Source organism: Rhinopithecus roxellana, chromosome 6 (assembly GCF_007565055.1).
Source record: "Rhinopithecus roxellana isolate Shanxi Qingling chromosome 6, ASM756505v1, whole genome shotgun sequence".
NCBI classification, from domain to species: Eukaryota; Metazoa; Chordata; class Mammalia; order Primates; family Cercopithecidae; genus Rhinopithecus; species Rhinopithecus roxellana.
This window is the reverse complement of record NC_044554.1, coordinates 75890474-75905664: the sequence shown is the minus strand read 5'-3', so window position 1 is coordinate 75905664 and position 15191 is coordinate 75890474. Positions and strand designations below refer to the sequence as shown.

At 38.7% G+C, this 15191-nt stretch overlaps 1 protein-coding gene across 1 annotated transcript in view; it reads right to left on the bottom strand.

The window, feature by feature from the left end:
* Positions 1-15191, bottom strand: part of DNAH11 (dynein axonemal heavy chain 11) — a 417881-nt gene that overhangs the window by 157993 nt on the left and 244697 nt on the right. The window contains exons 55-56 of the mRNA XM_030932862.1: positions 10045-10206; positions 1540-1773 (exon numbers count right to left, since the gene is read on the bottom strand). Coding sequence (XP_030788722.1) covers positions 1540-1773; positions 10045-10206 — 396 coding nt within the window. The remainder of the gene's footprint in view (positions 1-1539; positions 1774-10044; positions 10207-15191) is intronic.

Genomic DNA, 15191 nt, shown 5'->3' with positions numbered 1-15191 from the left:
TGAGAGGAAAGGAGAAGGTGCACAAATTTGGATATGCTATTTGTGGGCTTCCTAGAAACTATTCTCAATGCCACTTGATCCCAACCATCCTGGAAACCTCCTCACTCTGGTTTCTCTTTCCTAATTGTGGTCCAACTACTCACTATTAGTACAGATCACAGTGTTTTGCCACAGAGTCATTCTTGGTGTAGAAAACTAAGAGGGAAAGAGGCAAGTGGTGCTTTGGCCCAGAGTGACTGAAGGACATGGCCAGAGAGCCCTTCAGAGTGAAAAGGTGCCCATGTGAAAAGGTGCTCCCTCCTTCGGGTCTCGGTTTATTTCAAGCCTAGCCACAGGTGGGTTACCCAGGCCACTTGGGGAAACCACTGGCCCAATCCTTGTAAAGCATATCAGAGTCTGACCTGACAACATTCACTCTGAGAAGGCCACCAGTATTTCTAGTCTTGAGGTGATCACTAAAGAGAATTCTTCTCACTCCAGCTCTAAGTCCTGGCTGGCTCAGAGAAAGGCTGGGCTACTCTTCAAAGTCTCCAGAGTCTCTCATTCCAATCTCTTCTTTCCAGCCACAGAGAGGCAGCATGGTGCCATGGACAACTCACGGGCATCAGTGCACCACATACCTGGGTCTAAAACCCAACCTCACTGACTCTCTGGCCTTAAACTCTTTACGCCTCATATATAAAATTATAGTAGCAACACCTACTTCATGAAATCCTTTGTTTTTTAACAACTAAATAATGATGATATGTGTACAGACCCACACATGATTAACATCCTGTGCTGATTCTCTCCTGATTTACCCCTGCAAGTTAGAGATATCACCCTTTGAGGGAGCAGAGGCCTTAGGACTGAGGACACAGATGACCCTGGACACTTTTATCTAAGAGAGCTGGTGGCTAAGAGGAGCAGACCAGTCACTAAGGTAGGAGAAACGACTCTACTTTGGGATCTCGCCACAGTCATTAGCCAGAAAACGATGCCCTCACTGGAGGTTGAGAATCTGAGACCAAAAAAGATACTGGTCCATCCTAGGATGATAAAAACTTTGACGACAAGTATTGTGCACTGAAGAAGTCACAGACAAGTGAGGCAATCCGCTGTGTCTGCTCCTTCAATATTCCACACTGCCTTGCACTGAGTCAGGCCAGAAAGAGGTTTCTCCCTAATCCAGCTGTGACACAGTAATCAGCCAATTCCATTGTAGGCTTTGGAAAGCAGTAGCAGTGCGTTCTTGGTGTCATGAAACTGTAAATTTCACCAGTTGGCATCTTATAGAAATGGATTTGGGGGGAGGGAGGAGGGATAGCATTAGGAGATATACCTAATGTAAATGACAAGTTAATGGGTGCAGCACACCAACATGGCACATGTATACATATGTAACAAACCTGCACGTTGTGCACATATACCCTAGAACTTAAAGTATAATAATAATAATAAAATAAATAAATAAATGGATTTAGTAGTGCTTCGAAAGGAAATATATTTTTCTACTAAACAGCATAAATGTTACTCAGTAATAACACATCCTGGTCATACCTGAGAGGCTGTGGTTTTTAGTTTTTGGATGCCGTTCACCAGGTGTTCTTTTTTCTTGGATACCTCATTTTGCTTCTTCTTCAACAGGTTCTTAAACAGTGATATTTGCTCTAGAAAACTCTTTGGGGTGGTATAGTTGTGCCTTCTCTCATTCTGGTAATATCTGGTGCTCATTTCATTTACAGTGGTGTGAACATGTGCCATGAAAAGGCTAATAGAGTCTTTGTGTAGTGGCTGAAAACATAAACATTACAGTTCATGTGAAATCCTTTCAAGTTAAAAATACAACTAAAAAAAAAAAAGAAGAAAAATCAAGAAAATGATCATTTTGTTTTCTAAAAGTCAGAAAAAGATTATAGTATAACCTAGGAAAACTTATTTAATCTTTAAGCATTATCCACAGGATTTGGGAGATTACAATAAAGCATTCAGCTTGACTAACCTTCTTCTTGCCAAGTAGGACAAAGGGTTTTTATGTGCTCCACACACCAAACGCAAAAGCCAACATATACAGCTCTTCACAACTTGATTTTTATCTACCAAGTGTGTGAAAGAGAAGGTGGAGAAACAGACATGATATCCTGAGAAATATTTCTGCCACTGCTTTCAAACTAAGCTTTAGACAAAGAGAAGCAATAACCCTGCAAAGTCACTGGAAAAAAAAAAAAAGCCAAAACTTAGAAACTCACAGTTTTGTGAGAACTCATGTAAACACAAACTGGATAGTAGGGTATAAATGTCACTGCTGCTGGGAGAAAAATATCATGACCATTTCTATTCTTATTTGGCAAAGAAAACCCACAAAAGAGCAACTCTCCTTCAATGAGTTACTGGAAGACCCCCCACTATACATTCTTTCTATTTTGTCCTCTATGACTTCTGAAGTAGTTAACTTTTTAATTTGTGGAGTCACATCTCCCTCATTTTAATGATTATTTATTGCATTCTGTACAAGATGAACCAGGTTCAATTAATCAAGGGAAGCCTAAAAATCAATTAATATGAATTAAATGAGCTACACCAACTCTTAGGAAAGTCACACATAATTTACCAAAGTGTTGTCAATAATGCCCAGACATCTTTGGGAAAACTGCACACAAGTGGCTGGTGATGCAGTTAAACGTTTCAAACCTGCACCATTAATATTACAAGCAGAGGTGTGAGGAGAGATAGGTCAATTCTTGTTGGTGAAAAACAACTGCTCCTGAACAATGTCTTTAAACAATCAACTTTCCAACATCATGACAAATTCCCGAGTGGGTTTAAAGTACCTCCATATTGGATTGTGCTGCGTATTAAAAATCCATCTCACTAGTAACTGAAATAATGTATTACTAAAACAAAAGTTAAAAATAATGTGATATAAATTCTGAATATTCTTGGTTTCTAGTGGACCCTATCGATACAAATACATTTCCAAACAGTGGACTCAGAAAAATAAAATTTATGAGGAAGTTTATATAAACTTCATATAAATCATAATCCTTTGGAGACTTTATTTTTACAAGAGCTTGACTTCAATACAGACATGTGCAGGAATTTACTCCTGTCCTGTCTTGTTTTAATGGGAACTAAAGGTACATACATACCTTTCTACAATATAGATAAATAATTCCTCAGCCAAGTGTAACCTCCTTACAGGAAGGGGAAAAAAAAGAAAGAAAGAAAGAAAAACACTCTGGCTTCTGCCCAGCCATGATCCTTATGAGGAGGCTCCTTGGAGGCACTGAAAGCTCTCTTTAACAACAGTTTCATTTGTAAATCGGGGATGGAAGAAGTGGTTTCCGGTAGAGCTGAAAGTGGCCCGAGACAACTTGTCTCAATGGGGCAAAATAACTATTGTTATCGGGCTTAACAAAATGGCACAGCATGAGAGACTCGCTGAGCCAGGGAGCAGCTGGTTGTAATTCACACTGTTTTTCAGAAAACTCTAATCGTTCCAGAACAGACCTCTTTGATGACTGGTCTTCCCTGCATTCTCAATTTGTCACTTTCTCTTATGATAAGGTCAGTAGTGACAGCACTTCCTGACATTAACAGCTGTGGCTTTTAAAAGGGTCATTGTAGAACTACTAATTGCAGTAATTTCATTAGCATAAATTATTTATTCTGCCATTCATTTATCTCCAGTTTTTTTTTTTTTTTTTTTTTTTTTTTTTGGTGGGGGGCGTGGGGGAGAGTTGAGAGGAGTTGCTGCTGGTGCCGCTGCAGCGAGGGCTACACAATGCTGTATTTTTCACTTTGAGAGACGTGAGGGGAGAATATCTTTCCTGCTAGATTTGGCCTCTTAATAAAAACCAGTTGATAACCATTTATAGTCATTTAGCAGCTAATCATGATGATGGCAAAAATAAAAATAAGCAGAGTGCCAGTATTGAATGGTTATAAACTCAAGGTTTCCTCACTAAGATGTTCTGGAAAGTGATGCTGTCTCCAATGCATGATCAAATGCAAAGATGAAACTGCTTTTCCCCACATTAAGAAAATGTGTTTAATTTCTACTCTCTCAGTTGGCTCACTGTAAACACAAAAACATAAACAGATCTCTGCTATTTGGTGTGACAGTTCTCGGGCAGTAGTAGTCTCTGCCACACCAAGTACTCCAGCCACCTGGCACTTCAAGCAAGTGCCCAGTATATTCCTCTTGAAAATGACAAACAGCAGAGTGGAATGTAAACCAATACCCAGAGGTCAGCACTAAGTCAATTTAGGATTTGATACCTTCCCAAGACCAGTAAAGAAGACTACACTGGTCTGTAATCCTAAATTTGGGCTTTCAAAAGCATTGTATTCAAGGGAGGGAGGGAGGGAGGAAGGGCAAAAGGGAAAGGGGCAGGTGAAAGAATCTACTTTCTCTCTATTTGAAGTTTAACTTGGGACAATTTTGTCACATTTAATGCCATATACCTACAGTAAGTCTTGAACATTTTTCTCAGAAATTATTTATGTGTTAATTTTTAAATATGTCAAACTGATGTGCTATACAATCTATCTGATCTTCTTGCTCCTTTTAGGGCTGGTAAAAGAATATATTAATAAGATATTTGTGGTTGTATGATGGCTTATAAAGAAAACTCACTAATGCATAAAATGAGCAGTGCTGCATTTTAACACTTGTCCTAAGCTGTTCATAGCTGTTTCACTCTGAGAAGAAGATTCTGGAGGGAGCCAGGGACACAGGGTTTGAATCCTAGGACCTGGGCTAGATTTCCAGTTCTGAAAAATCTAGTAAGATACTGCATACCTTCCTGTACTTCTTCCTGCCCACAAAATTGCTCCTTTAAAAATTCTGTTTCCTTTCTTCCTTTACATCTTTCCCAATAGTCAAACATTCATGCAATAGTCAAAAGAAGGATTTAAGACTATGGGCTCTGGTGTCAAACTGCAGATGTGTCCCTTTACCAGTAGCATTACTTACTCTTGGGCCTCCATCCCAGGGGAAACTAGTGGTCCCTCACTCCTGAGGCTGGTGATGAGAGGTGGTAAGCAATGCAAATTCACAGCAGGAACTGGTTGAGCATCCCTAATCCGAAAATTCAAAATCTGAAATCCTCCAAAAGCCAAAACTTTTTGAGTGTGAACTTAACACCACAAATGGAAAATTCCACATATGACCTCATGTAATGGGTCACAGTCAAAACTTTGTTTCATGCACAAAATTATTCAAACCCTTACATAAAAAATTACCTTTGGACTATGTGCATAAGGAGTATATAAAACAAAAATGAATTTTGTGTTTAGATTTAGGTCCCATCCCCATGATATCTCATTATGTAAGTGCAAATATTCCAAAATAAAAAAAATTCTGAAGCCCAGAATATTTCTGGTCCCAAGTATTTTGGATAAGGGATACTCAACCTGTATCAGTTCTGCTACTGTGGTAGAAGTAGCACCAACAGCAGTTGCAGTAAGATTACTACCATTACACAGGGCAGCGACAAGTGTTAAATGTAGCACCAAGTACAATTTTCTAAATTGTATGCTGGTTTTTTGTTTTGAGTTGTCTGGTGAGTGCATTATATTGTTATTTGCTTATGCTTTTTGTATCTTGCCTTTAATTCTGGAGCTCAACTACTGGTCAGAGGCAAGACAAAGTCCAACAGAAGCCAATAATTTCCTAGGTAAGTTTTCAGTCATTGAAAAAGGTAACTTCAATGGTTCTCTGCCAGAAAGTTAAAACGAAGAAGCAATTGAAGACTCAGGAGGAGTGGAGGAAAAATGAAATCCAGGCCGGGCGCAGTGGCTCATGCCTGTAATCCAGCACTTTGGGAGGTGGAGGCAGGCAGATCACCTAAGGTCAGGAGTTTGAGACCAGCCTGGGCAACATGGAGAAACCCGTCTCTACTAAAAATACAAAAACTAGCAGGGTGTAGTGGTATGCACCTGTGGTCCCAACTACTCAAGAGGCTGAGGCAGGAGAATCACTTGAACCCAAGAGGCGGAGGTTGCAGTGAGCCAAGATCGCGCCACTGCACTCCAGCCTGGGTGACAGGGTGAGACTCCGTCTCAAAAAAAAGAGAGAGAGAGAGAGAGAAAAAAAAAAAGAAATCAGCTGCCTCTTTTATAGCAAGAGGACAAAGCAGGAGATGGTGTGAATGGTGTGGCTGCTTCTGGTGAGGCCAGCACCTAGAGAAGAGCCTCAAAACTACAAACTCACAGTGACAGCTCAAGTCAATTACACGTTCAGCTGAATATCCATGTCCAGATTCCTAGGCAGCTACAAAGTCTGGACCCTACTTATGAGGCCTGAAGAATGGGGAAGGATGTTTACAACTACTTGGGTCTTTCCTCAGCCATCTGAAGATATGCTTAAGCCTGGGCAAGACTGCATTCATTAGGAATTATTTCAAAAATCCAGAGCTGGCAGCCATTGGGAGGTTTTTCTACACGGATGTGCACCTCCCGCATGCTCTGGTCACAGACAGGACTGGGTTGGTAAGAGGGCCTGATGGAACCGTGCCAGGCCCAGACATAAGTCTTAGAAGATTTAGGCAGAATCAAGATAAATTTGGTTGCATTTGTTTTTGTCTTAATATTTTTAAATGGCTTCAATATTCCTTAGAATGAGAATTATTTTCCTCGAATTCACACAATTTCTATTGCATAAGGTTATCTTTCTACTTTTTATTCATATTGAATAATCCTAATTTATATTTCAAGGAAAGAACTGTGCTTAAAGTCATTAATATAATAGAAACTCTGCTAATATAGCTATCACTGACGAAATGTTGTTTTATACCCTTTGTGTTTGGCATGCCATTTTAAAAATGAATTTACAGACCATTGAAGAAACAAGTCTCTAAATATAGCAGTAAAATAACTGTCCTCTTAGAGTGCACTTTCTCACAATCAGTTGTGGAAAACAGTAGTAAAATATTTCCTTCACAAGCTACCAAACTCTTCAACAATTGAAGGGGTGATTGCATGGGGAATAACTGCTTTTCTCTGAAAAAGCTGATGATACAGAGTTTGTGTCATTACTTTTAAGTGGCACCACATAAGGACAGAGGATTTTAACTCATTGGTTGGTCAACGTGCCCCCAAAAGATGACCTCTTTCACCTTGCTCAGATCTACTCTACACCATCCAACAAACATCTCACTCCTTCACCAGACAGCTCACTGTTTCATTTCCATTCAGTAACTTCTCCTTTCATCTGGTCCCACTTTCGAAGACGTTTATGATTCATTTTACCTTGAAAAGCAAAAACATCACTTGTTTTTCAACACCCCAGCTTCTCTTGAATTTTCGTTGTAGAACCCATGTACTAATCACTAAGGTCTTCACCCAATTCTCTCTCCAGTGAGCTTCTCGCAGCCTTTCCAACACTGTTGCCAGGTTTACCCAGAGGGCTTTTCCTTCTCTCCCTCCTTACACACCTCCTCCCATCTCCATTTCAAAATCTCCTTGGAGAGGTAGTGTGTGTTGACAAAGTCTTCAGATAAACACTTAAGCGTCAAACTGTTTCAGTCATTACTTGTCAGCTGTCATTTAGTTCAATATGAGGCAAGAGAAAAATAGCACAAACATTTATTTAGATGCAGTCAACCCATACCCCTGGGTGCTGAGTGTGTACTGATGGAAAATTACATGTCAACACACACAAAACTGCTTGCCTTTAATGAATCCTTTCTCTGTGGCCAAAGGTGGTCACCTTGCATAAGTACCTTACACTCAGCAAATGAGGTCAATAATTAAGAAGTGCCTAAATTATGCTGATAACTTTCAGTCTTAAAAAAGGAAATTAAAACTAAAAGAGTGATCAAATTGTGCTCATTCAAAAAACTTAAAAACTGTTTTTGACCTCTACAGAAAAGATACCACACGTTTTTAGAAGATGATGGACACACTGTACTTTGAATTAGAATTATTGCTCCTGCGCAACAAATTAGGAAGGTGGGGAAGTTAAATAAGCACTTTGCACTGAAATGAAATCATCTAATTTGTTTTGAGGCACAATTCAGTTCATCAGAAATGGTAAAGTGCTTTTAAAATTCCTATTTGGCGCTCAGCATCCTATAGGAGGCGTTATGACACCATCAGATCGAGCTTAGCACCTGACAGGAGCCCTCTGCACTTAACATGATGCAAGTCCTGCCTCATCCAGCAGATGTCAACGGTCACTGGCATATCAAAGCTCCTTTAGCTGTTTTCAAAGCGGTACCCACCTGGACAACAAAAAGCCTGCAAAGAGCAGCAAAGGGAAGGAACTTCAAAAGGCACTGTGCCAAATGCCAACTTAAACCATGCTACTAGCTCTAATTTCCTACCATTTGAGAAAGCAACATGCAGAAACAAAGCGCTCTGGTCCCTTTCTCTTCGTTACCAAACTAGCCTGATAAAACAGAACGTTGCTATCGGAAGATACATACTGACTCTCTCCCTGTAATAAAGCAGCATTTTGAACCCTTCTTGTAACTATCACAAGATAAAATGATGCCCTAGAGACAGAAATGCAACAGACCTGGAAATTGCATAAGAAATTTGTGTTAATATTTATGACAATTATTTGTCATATTTAATGATTTTCCAGATGTTAGAGTACAAAATGTTCCTGGAAGACTTTAGAAGAGATAATTTCTTATTTTATTTGTGGAAATGTTTTAAGTGTAAGTGTAGAGGAGAGAAGGAGAGGGGAGGTAGTGGAATATCCTAAAGCCTCTACCATATATATAATATATGTGTGTGTGCATATATATGTATGTATGCGTGTATATATGTATGTGTGTGTGTGTGTGTATATATATCTTCCAAGTTAGACATTGCTTGACAGCTCTTCCCTAGCAATCCAGCACCAAATAATTAGATTAATAAACATTTTGGGAAAAGACTAAAGGAGAAGAGGTCTCCCTCCACAAAATTCTGTAGGTATCTGTGAATACCTGCATGTGTACTTACCTCTATAGCTGCTTCTTTTTGTAGTAGAAGCAAAGGAAAATGATATTATGAACAATAAAGCTAGCTGCATACAAACAATTAAATATGTAAATATGACCAGGTTTTTAACCATATGGCTGCCGAACGATACAATATACAACAAAATGTAAAAGGATTGCTTTGGAAAGGCGGCAGTTATGCCTTTTGGAGTAAGGGTGGGACTACAGTGGGTTGTACCTGTTCATGATAATCTTTCAACTAGAAACAGACATCATTCCTTACATATCTCCAGTTCTGTGTTTGCCTCTGAGAGTCACTTTCAGTGTCTGACCTATTCTAGGAACCTTTCACCTTATCACTCAATGGAATGAGAAGACAAAGCTGCCTGGGAAATGTCCACAATCACTTTTCCAAGCTATGTAATCAGAGAGGCACTAGACATGAATAAAACTTCATCTCCAGGAAATCTAAATGATAACCTCATATCTACATCCTTTTTCCCTCTGAATCTGAATGTTTGAAGCTTTTGTTGTTTTGTTTTGCACAACCATTTTAAAATGCCATGGGAGGTACAAATTTCATCATGAAGAAATGACAAATATAACCCATAAATCTGTAAAACAATAAGCAGATATATTATTTGACTTACTGGTTATGGGATATGTGGGCTGATTTTTCAACTATCGATACTATGAAAATAATCACAATTCATTGCCTTACTTGGTTAAGAAGCAAGCAGTGCATGGCTACGGTGACTACATTTCTGTTTGGGCTTTTAGTTTGGACTTAAAGGATTTATAATCAGTAAGTCCCATTATGATTCAAGGAAGTAATGATCCTGAGCTTCCAGTGAGTCAGTGCATGAGTAAGGACATACTCAAGTGCTGTGTGCATGCTCATGTTCACACACGTGTGCACATCCTCCTCAATATGTATGGCGGAAAAAAGGTCAGCCATCATATTCCTTAGAAGGTAAACTAACGGACAAGTTTAGCATCTTAAACAAATCAGGATAACTTTCTGATAGGAGATATATTTTGGAAAGTACTTATCTACTGAGGATTTTCTGTGTGTGTGTGTGTGTGTGTGTGTGTGTGTGTGTGTGTGATGCAGGCTGACACAGCATACCTCAATTCCCTTGGTTTCCTCAATGAACCTCCTGCTGACGGAGACCAGAGCCTCCTGCGGCCACGCATGAAACCAGTCAATAGCCGTGCAGTTAACTATGGCTGGGAACTTCCGAGCTCTAACTCTCAGCATGTGACCAACCGGAGAGAAACACAAAATGATCTGTGGAGACATGGGGGCAAGGCAGAAACAGGCGGGTGATGAGTGAGCAGATAATTACATTGCAGTCTTAGACAATGAGAGAAAGGAGTGCAGCCGACCGTGACATTAAACTACCCTAAAGTCCTAGAGAGTGGACAGCAACATTAACCTCCTTGCTAATCAAAGTATAAACCTGTCCAAAGAGGCTGCTCAGCTGGACACACAGAAACACTGCTGTGTGCTTTCCTTAAAATTTGTCTCTCTGTGCTCAAACATTTTTGATGATTATCATTAATGGGGGGAAATTTTATTCATTTACATTACACAAGTAACATTATAATAAAAAATAAAAATTAAAAAGAATCACCATGATACAATAATATCAATGTTTTCATCTTCTGTTCCTTCCATTTTGTAATTCATCAGGCTCCATAAAGCTGCATAATACACTTTAAAAAAAGTTTTATCATCTTTATGTTTCCATTTAAAATGAAATACATCTACTTGAGCTCCCACTTCAGATTTTTAAAGGAATTAAAAATTCTGTTTATACTATCACACTCGTCTTTAAGAAAAAAAATCAGTTTAAACATTCTCTTGCTGAGAATTTTTTAAGTTTCTGCTGTAAATCTAAAGTTTTGTATAGTTATGTAATGATTTAAAAGTTAATTTAAATCTAAATGTATTTCCATACATTTTTAGGGACACAAGGAATTCTGTCAGGAGTCCCGAGGGTGGCTATGACATCTGGCTATGACAGTGGGTCACAGAAACTCAGTGAGAGAAGCACCTGGTCAGCTCCTGTGTGTTTCAGAAGGTTCATCAGAGACACCCTGTGTAAATGCTAAAATAAAGGAGGTGTTCAGTGAGCATCCTTTCCTTCTCTGCTTTTCTTCTCAAGTCCCTGTGTACGTGAGGACACTGGGAAGAGAACTGTCAATCGGGGTAAGGTCTGAGAGGGAGAATCTTGGTTTCCTCTTCTCTAGAAATGGCTCAGACCTGATGATATCAAACCCCGTGGCTGCCTCTAAGTCTCTAACACTTTGAGATCGGGCAATTGATGAAATCATTTTTCAAAGGATGTGATTTTTTTTTACCTACAGCATTTAAAAAATCCATGTCATAAAATATTCCAGCATATATGAACCCATATAGTATCTCATTTAACAAGTGTTTTATGTTTATTTTATATGCCATGTGTATTCAACAATTCAAGCTATATAAATATTAAGATCAAAATGTTTTCTTTTATTGTTCAAAAAACATGAGATCTACCCTCTTACATTTTTAAGTGTACGGTACAGTTTTGTTAACTGTAAGCCCAGCGTTGTGCAGCAGATCTCTAGAACTTTTTCACCTTGCATTACTGAAACTCTATACCCATTGAATGGAATCTCTCTATTTCCCCTCCCTCCAGTTCCTGGTAACCACCATTCTACTTTCTGTTTCTAGGAGTTTGACTACTCTCAATACTGCACATAAGCAGAATCATACAGTGATTGTCCTGTGACTGGCTTATTTCACTTAGCATGATGTCCTCAAGGTTCATCCATGTTGACATATGACAGGATTTTGTTTTACAGATGAAAATATTCCATTGTGTCTGTGTGCTGTGTGTGTGTGTGTGTGTGTGTGTGTGTGTGTGTATATATATATATCACATTTTCTTTATCTAGTTGTCTGTTGATGGACATTTTTGTTGTTTGCATGTCTCAGCTATTGTGAATAACGCTGCAGTGAACATAAAAGTGTAGATATCTCTTCAAGATCCTAGTTTCAATGTCCTTGGCTATATACCTAGAAGAGGGATTGCTGGATCTTATGGCAATTCTGTTTTCAATTTTTTGAGGAACCACCAGACTGTTTTCCATAGTAGCTGCAGCATTTTACATTCCCACCAATAGGGCACAAGGGTTCCAATTTCTCCACAGCTTCACCAACACTTATTTTCTGCTTTTGTTTTTTTAATAATGACTATCCTAACCTATGTGAGGTGATGCCTCATCTTGGTTTTGATTTGCATTCCCTGATTAGTGATGTTGTGTATCTTTTCCTATACCTGTTGGACATTTGTATGTCTTTTTTTTTTTGAGACAGAGTCTTGCTCTGTTGCCCAGGCTGGAGTACAGTGGCACAATCTCAGCTCACTGCAACCTCCGCCTCCTGAATTCAAGTAATTCTCCTGCCTCAGCCTCCTGAGTAGTTGGGACTACAGGTGTATGCCACCACGTTGGGCTAATTTTTGTATTTTTAGTAGAGACAGGGTTTCACTATGTTGGCCAGGCTGGTCTCAAACTCCTGACCTCATGATCCACCCACCTCAGCCTCCCAAAGTGCTGGGATTACAAGTGTGAGCCACCACACCCGGCCTTGTATGTCTTCTTTAGAGATGTGTCTACTCAAGTCCTTTGCCCACTTTAAAATCAGATTTTTAAACTTGAATTATAGGAGTTCCTTATATATTTTAAATATTAATTTCTTATCAAATATACGGTTGGCAAATATTTTCTCCTATTTCACATAGGTTGTCTTTCATTCTGTTGATCATTTCCTTTGCTGTATAGAAGCTTTTTAGTTTGATGTAGTACACTTGTCTGTTTTTGCTTTTGTTTCCTGGGATTTTGACGTCACATCAAAGAAATCATTGACAAGATGAATCTTCTGAAGATTTCCCCTATATTACATTTAAGTCTTTAATTTATTTTGAGTTGATTCTTCCATAGGTTGTAAGATAAGGTTCAATTTCATTTTTTGTATGTGGTTTAATGGTTTTTAATGTTGCATAAGCTGACCGATCATTTTTTCATTATATAAAATTCTAATTACAAACTAAATAATTGCTGTAATATTTAACGTGCTAACTTAAAAAGTCTTAGTTAAAATGCATAGTTTTTACTTATATCTCAACTCTTAGGTTTCTTCCATCAGTTTTCCCCCATACTTGAATATTTATCCTTTCTTCCCAAGAAGTTGGTTTCCCACACCCAACTTATCAGTCATATGTGCCAATTTTAGAAATGTCATTTACACATAATGTTAGCAAAGGCAGAGGAAAAAAAGCATCTTTTATTTGACAAGATCCCAAGTATTTCCATCACTTCTACACTTATTTCCATGCTTGTAACTGGCATAGTATCCAATCTTAGGAATGTGTTAGAAAATACTGTATCTGAATCATATTTGTTCAACCTCAGACAAAAATGCTTTCCCTGAGTTACTTGAGTGATAAGCCTTCGTTATTGGTATGGTTTGCCTCTGTGTCCATACCCAAACCTCATCTCGAGTTGAAATCCTCATAATCCTCATGTGTCGAGAGAGGGATCAGGTGGGAGGTGACTGGATCATGGGGGTGGTTTCCCCCATGCTGTTCTCATGAGCTATGATGGTTTTAAAAGCATCTGGCATTTCCCCTGCATGCACTTCTCTCTCCGGTCGCCATGTGAAGAAGGTTCTTGCTTCCCCTTCTGCCATGATTATAAGTTTCCTGAGGCCTCCCCAGCCCATGTGGAACTGAGAGTCAATTAAACCTCTTTCCTTTATAAATTACCCAGTCTCAGGTATTTCTTTATAGCAGTGTGAGAATGGACTAATTTTTTATTGAAAAATAATATGAATGGTCACTTAGAGAACTATTTTTCTTTTCTACAATTTTATTATTGAAGATATTTTCTCCTATGTTATGTATTATTGCTTAAAGAAGGATCCTTACAACACTATGTAAAATTGCATATTGTGAGTGGGCCTGGGAGGGTGGCATGGAGACCAGTTTTTCTCAAAGAACTGTCTAGGAGCTGGTTAGAAATGCAAATTCTTGGACTAACGCTAGACATAAATAATCAGAAACTCTGGGGGTGGGACTCAGCAATGTGTGCCTACAACAAACACTCTCAGGTGATTCTGACGCCCACAGTGACAGCCTGATAGTTTTAAATTGTCTACAGGAATACTTAAATGAAACATTGACTTTTTCCATGTTTTTGCAGTTCATTAAATATGCATAGACTCTAGGTCTCTACACACAGAGTAAGATGAAAAATTCAGAGAATTTTAAATACATAATTATATGTAATCTAAATTCTATCAGCTAAACTAGACTCTGGGAATTAAATTACAGAAATGTACTTGTTCATTAGTAATTCCTTTGAAGGGAAAGGAGAGTGTCATGCTAGCCTTGAAAGTGCAGTAATTGACCCAATTCACTGCTCAGTAATTTCTAGTTTTGCTAAAAATTGAGCATAAAATTTCTCCTGCCATCCAGCTTTCCTTGGTAGTGGTGTCATGTGAGATTTTTCCAGAAACCCATGCTAATGTCTGGAAACCATTGGTTATTCTGCTCTTTTCTAAGACAGTTTATACTACTTTACAGATAAATTGAGGTAAACCCCAGTTGTCACAAGGAACATTACCGTGAGGGAAAAATCATTCCAAATAATTTTCCCATTATATTTCCCTTAATTTAATGAAAGCTTAATATAGCAAAGGGCTTATAAGAAATAAAAACAAAATAAATAATTTTAAAAGGGTGTTATATTGTCTAAAATTTAACTAGTAGTATAATATGCATGTGAATAGTCATTTTATTTTACACCTTAGGGGCTGTTGGTTAATATCTGGAATACACCACCAAGGGCTACACAGACTGGTGGGGAGGTGGCTAATCAGTCTTGCATGGACTCTAATGGAAGCCCACACTGCAGAGCCAGCTACCAGAAGCTCTTAGCCAACTACTTCTCTCATCAACGTAAATGTTTGGTTAGGCAGCATCATGGATGGTAGACATGACTTTTCACTGAGGAAATAAGTAATGTTCAAGATACATGAAGCAAAATCTCCCCACCAAAAATGTGTGCATAGCTCTGGCAAGGTATGAACAAAATTTAAAAATCTAAGTATCAAGGTATCCCAATAATTATATTTTGGACAGTGGCCCTTGGGATTTTGGAACTTGACCAGTCCTGTGGTAAAATGCTTAGAAAGAGTCTAGCCTTTTGATGTGATTCCAAAAA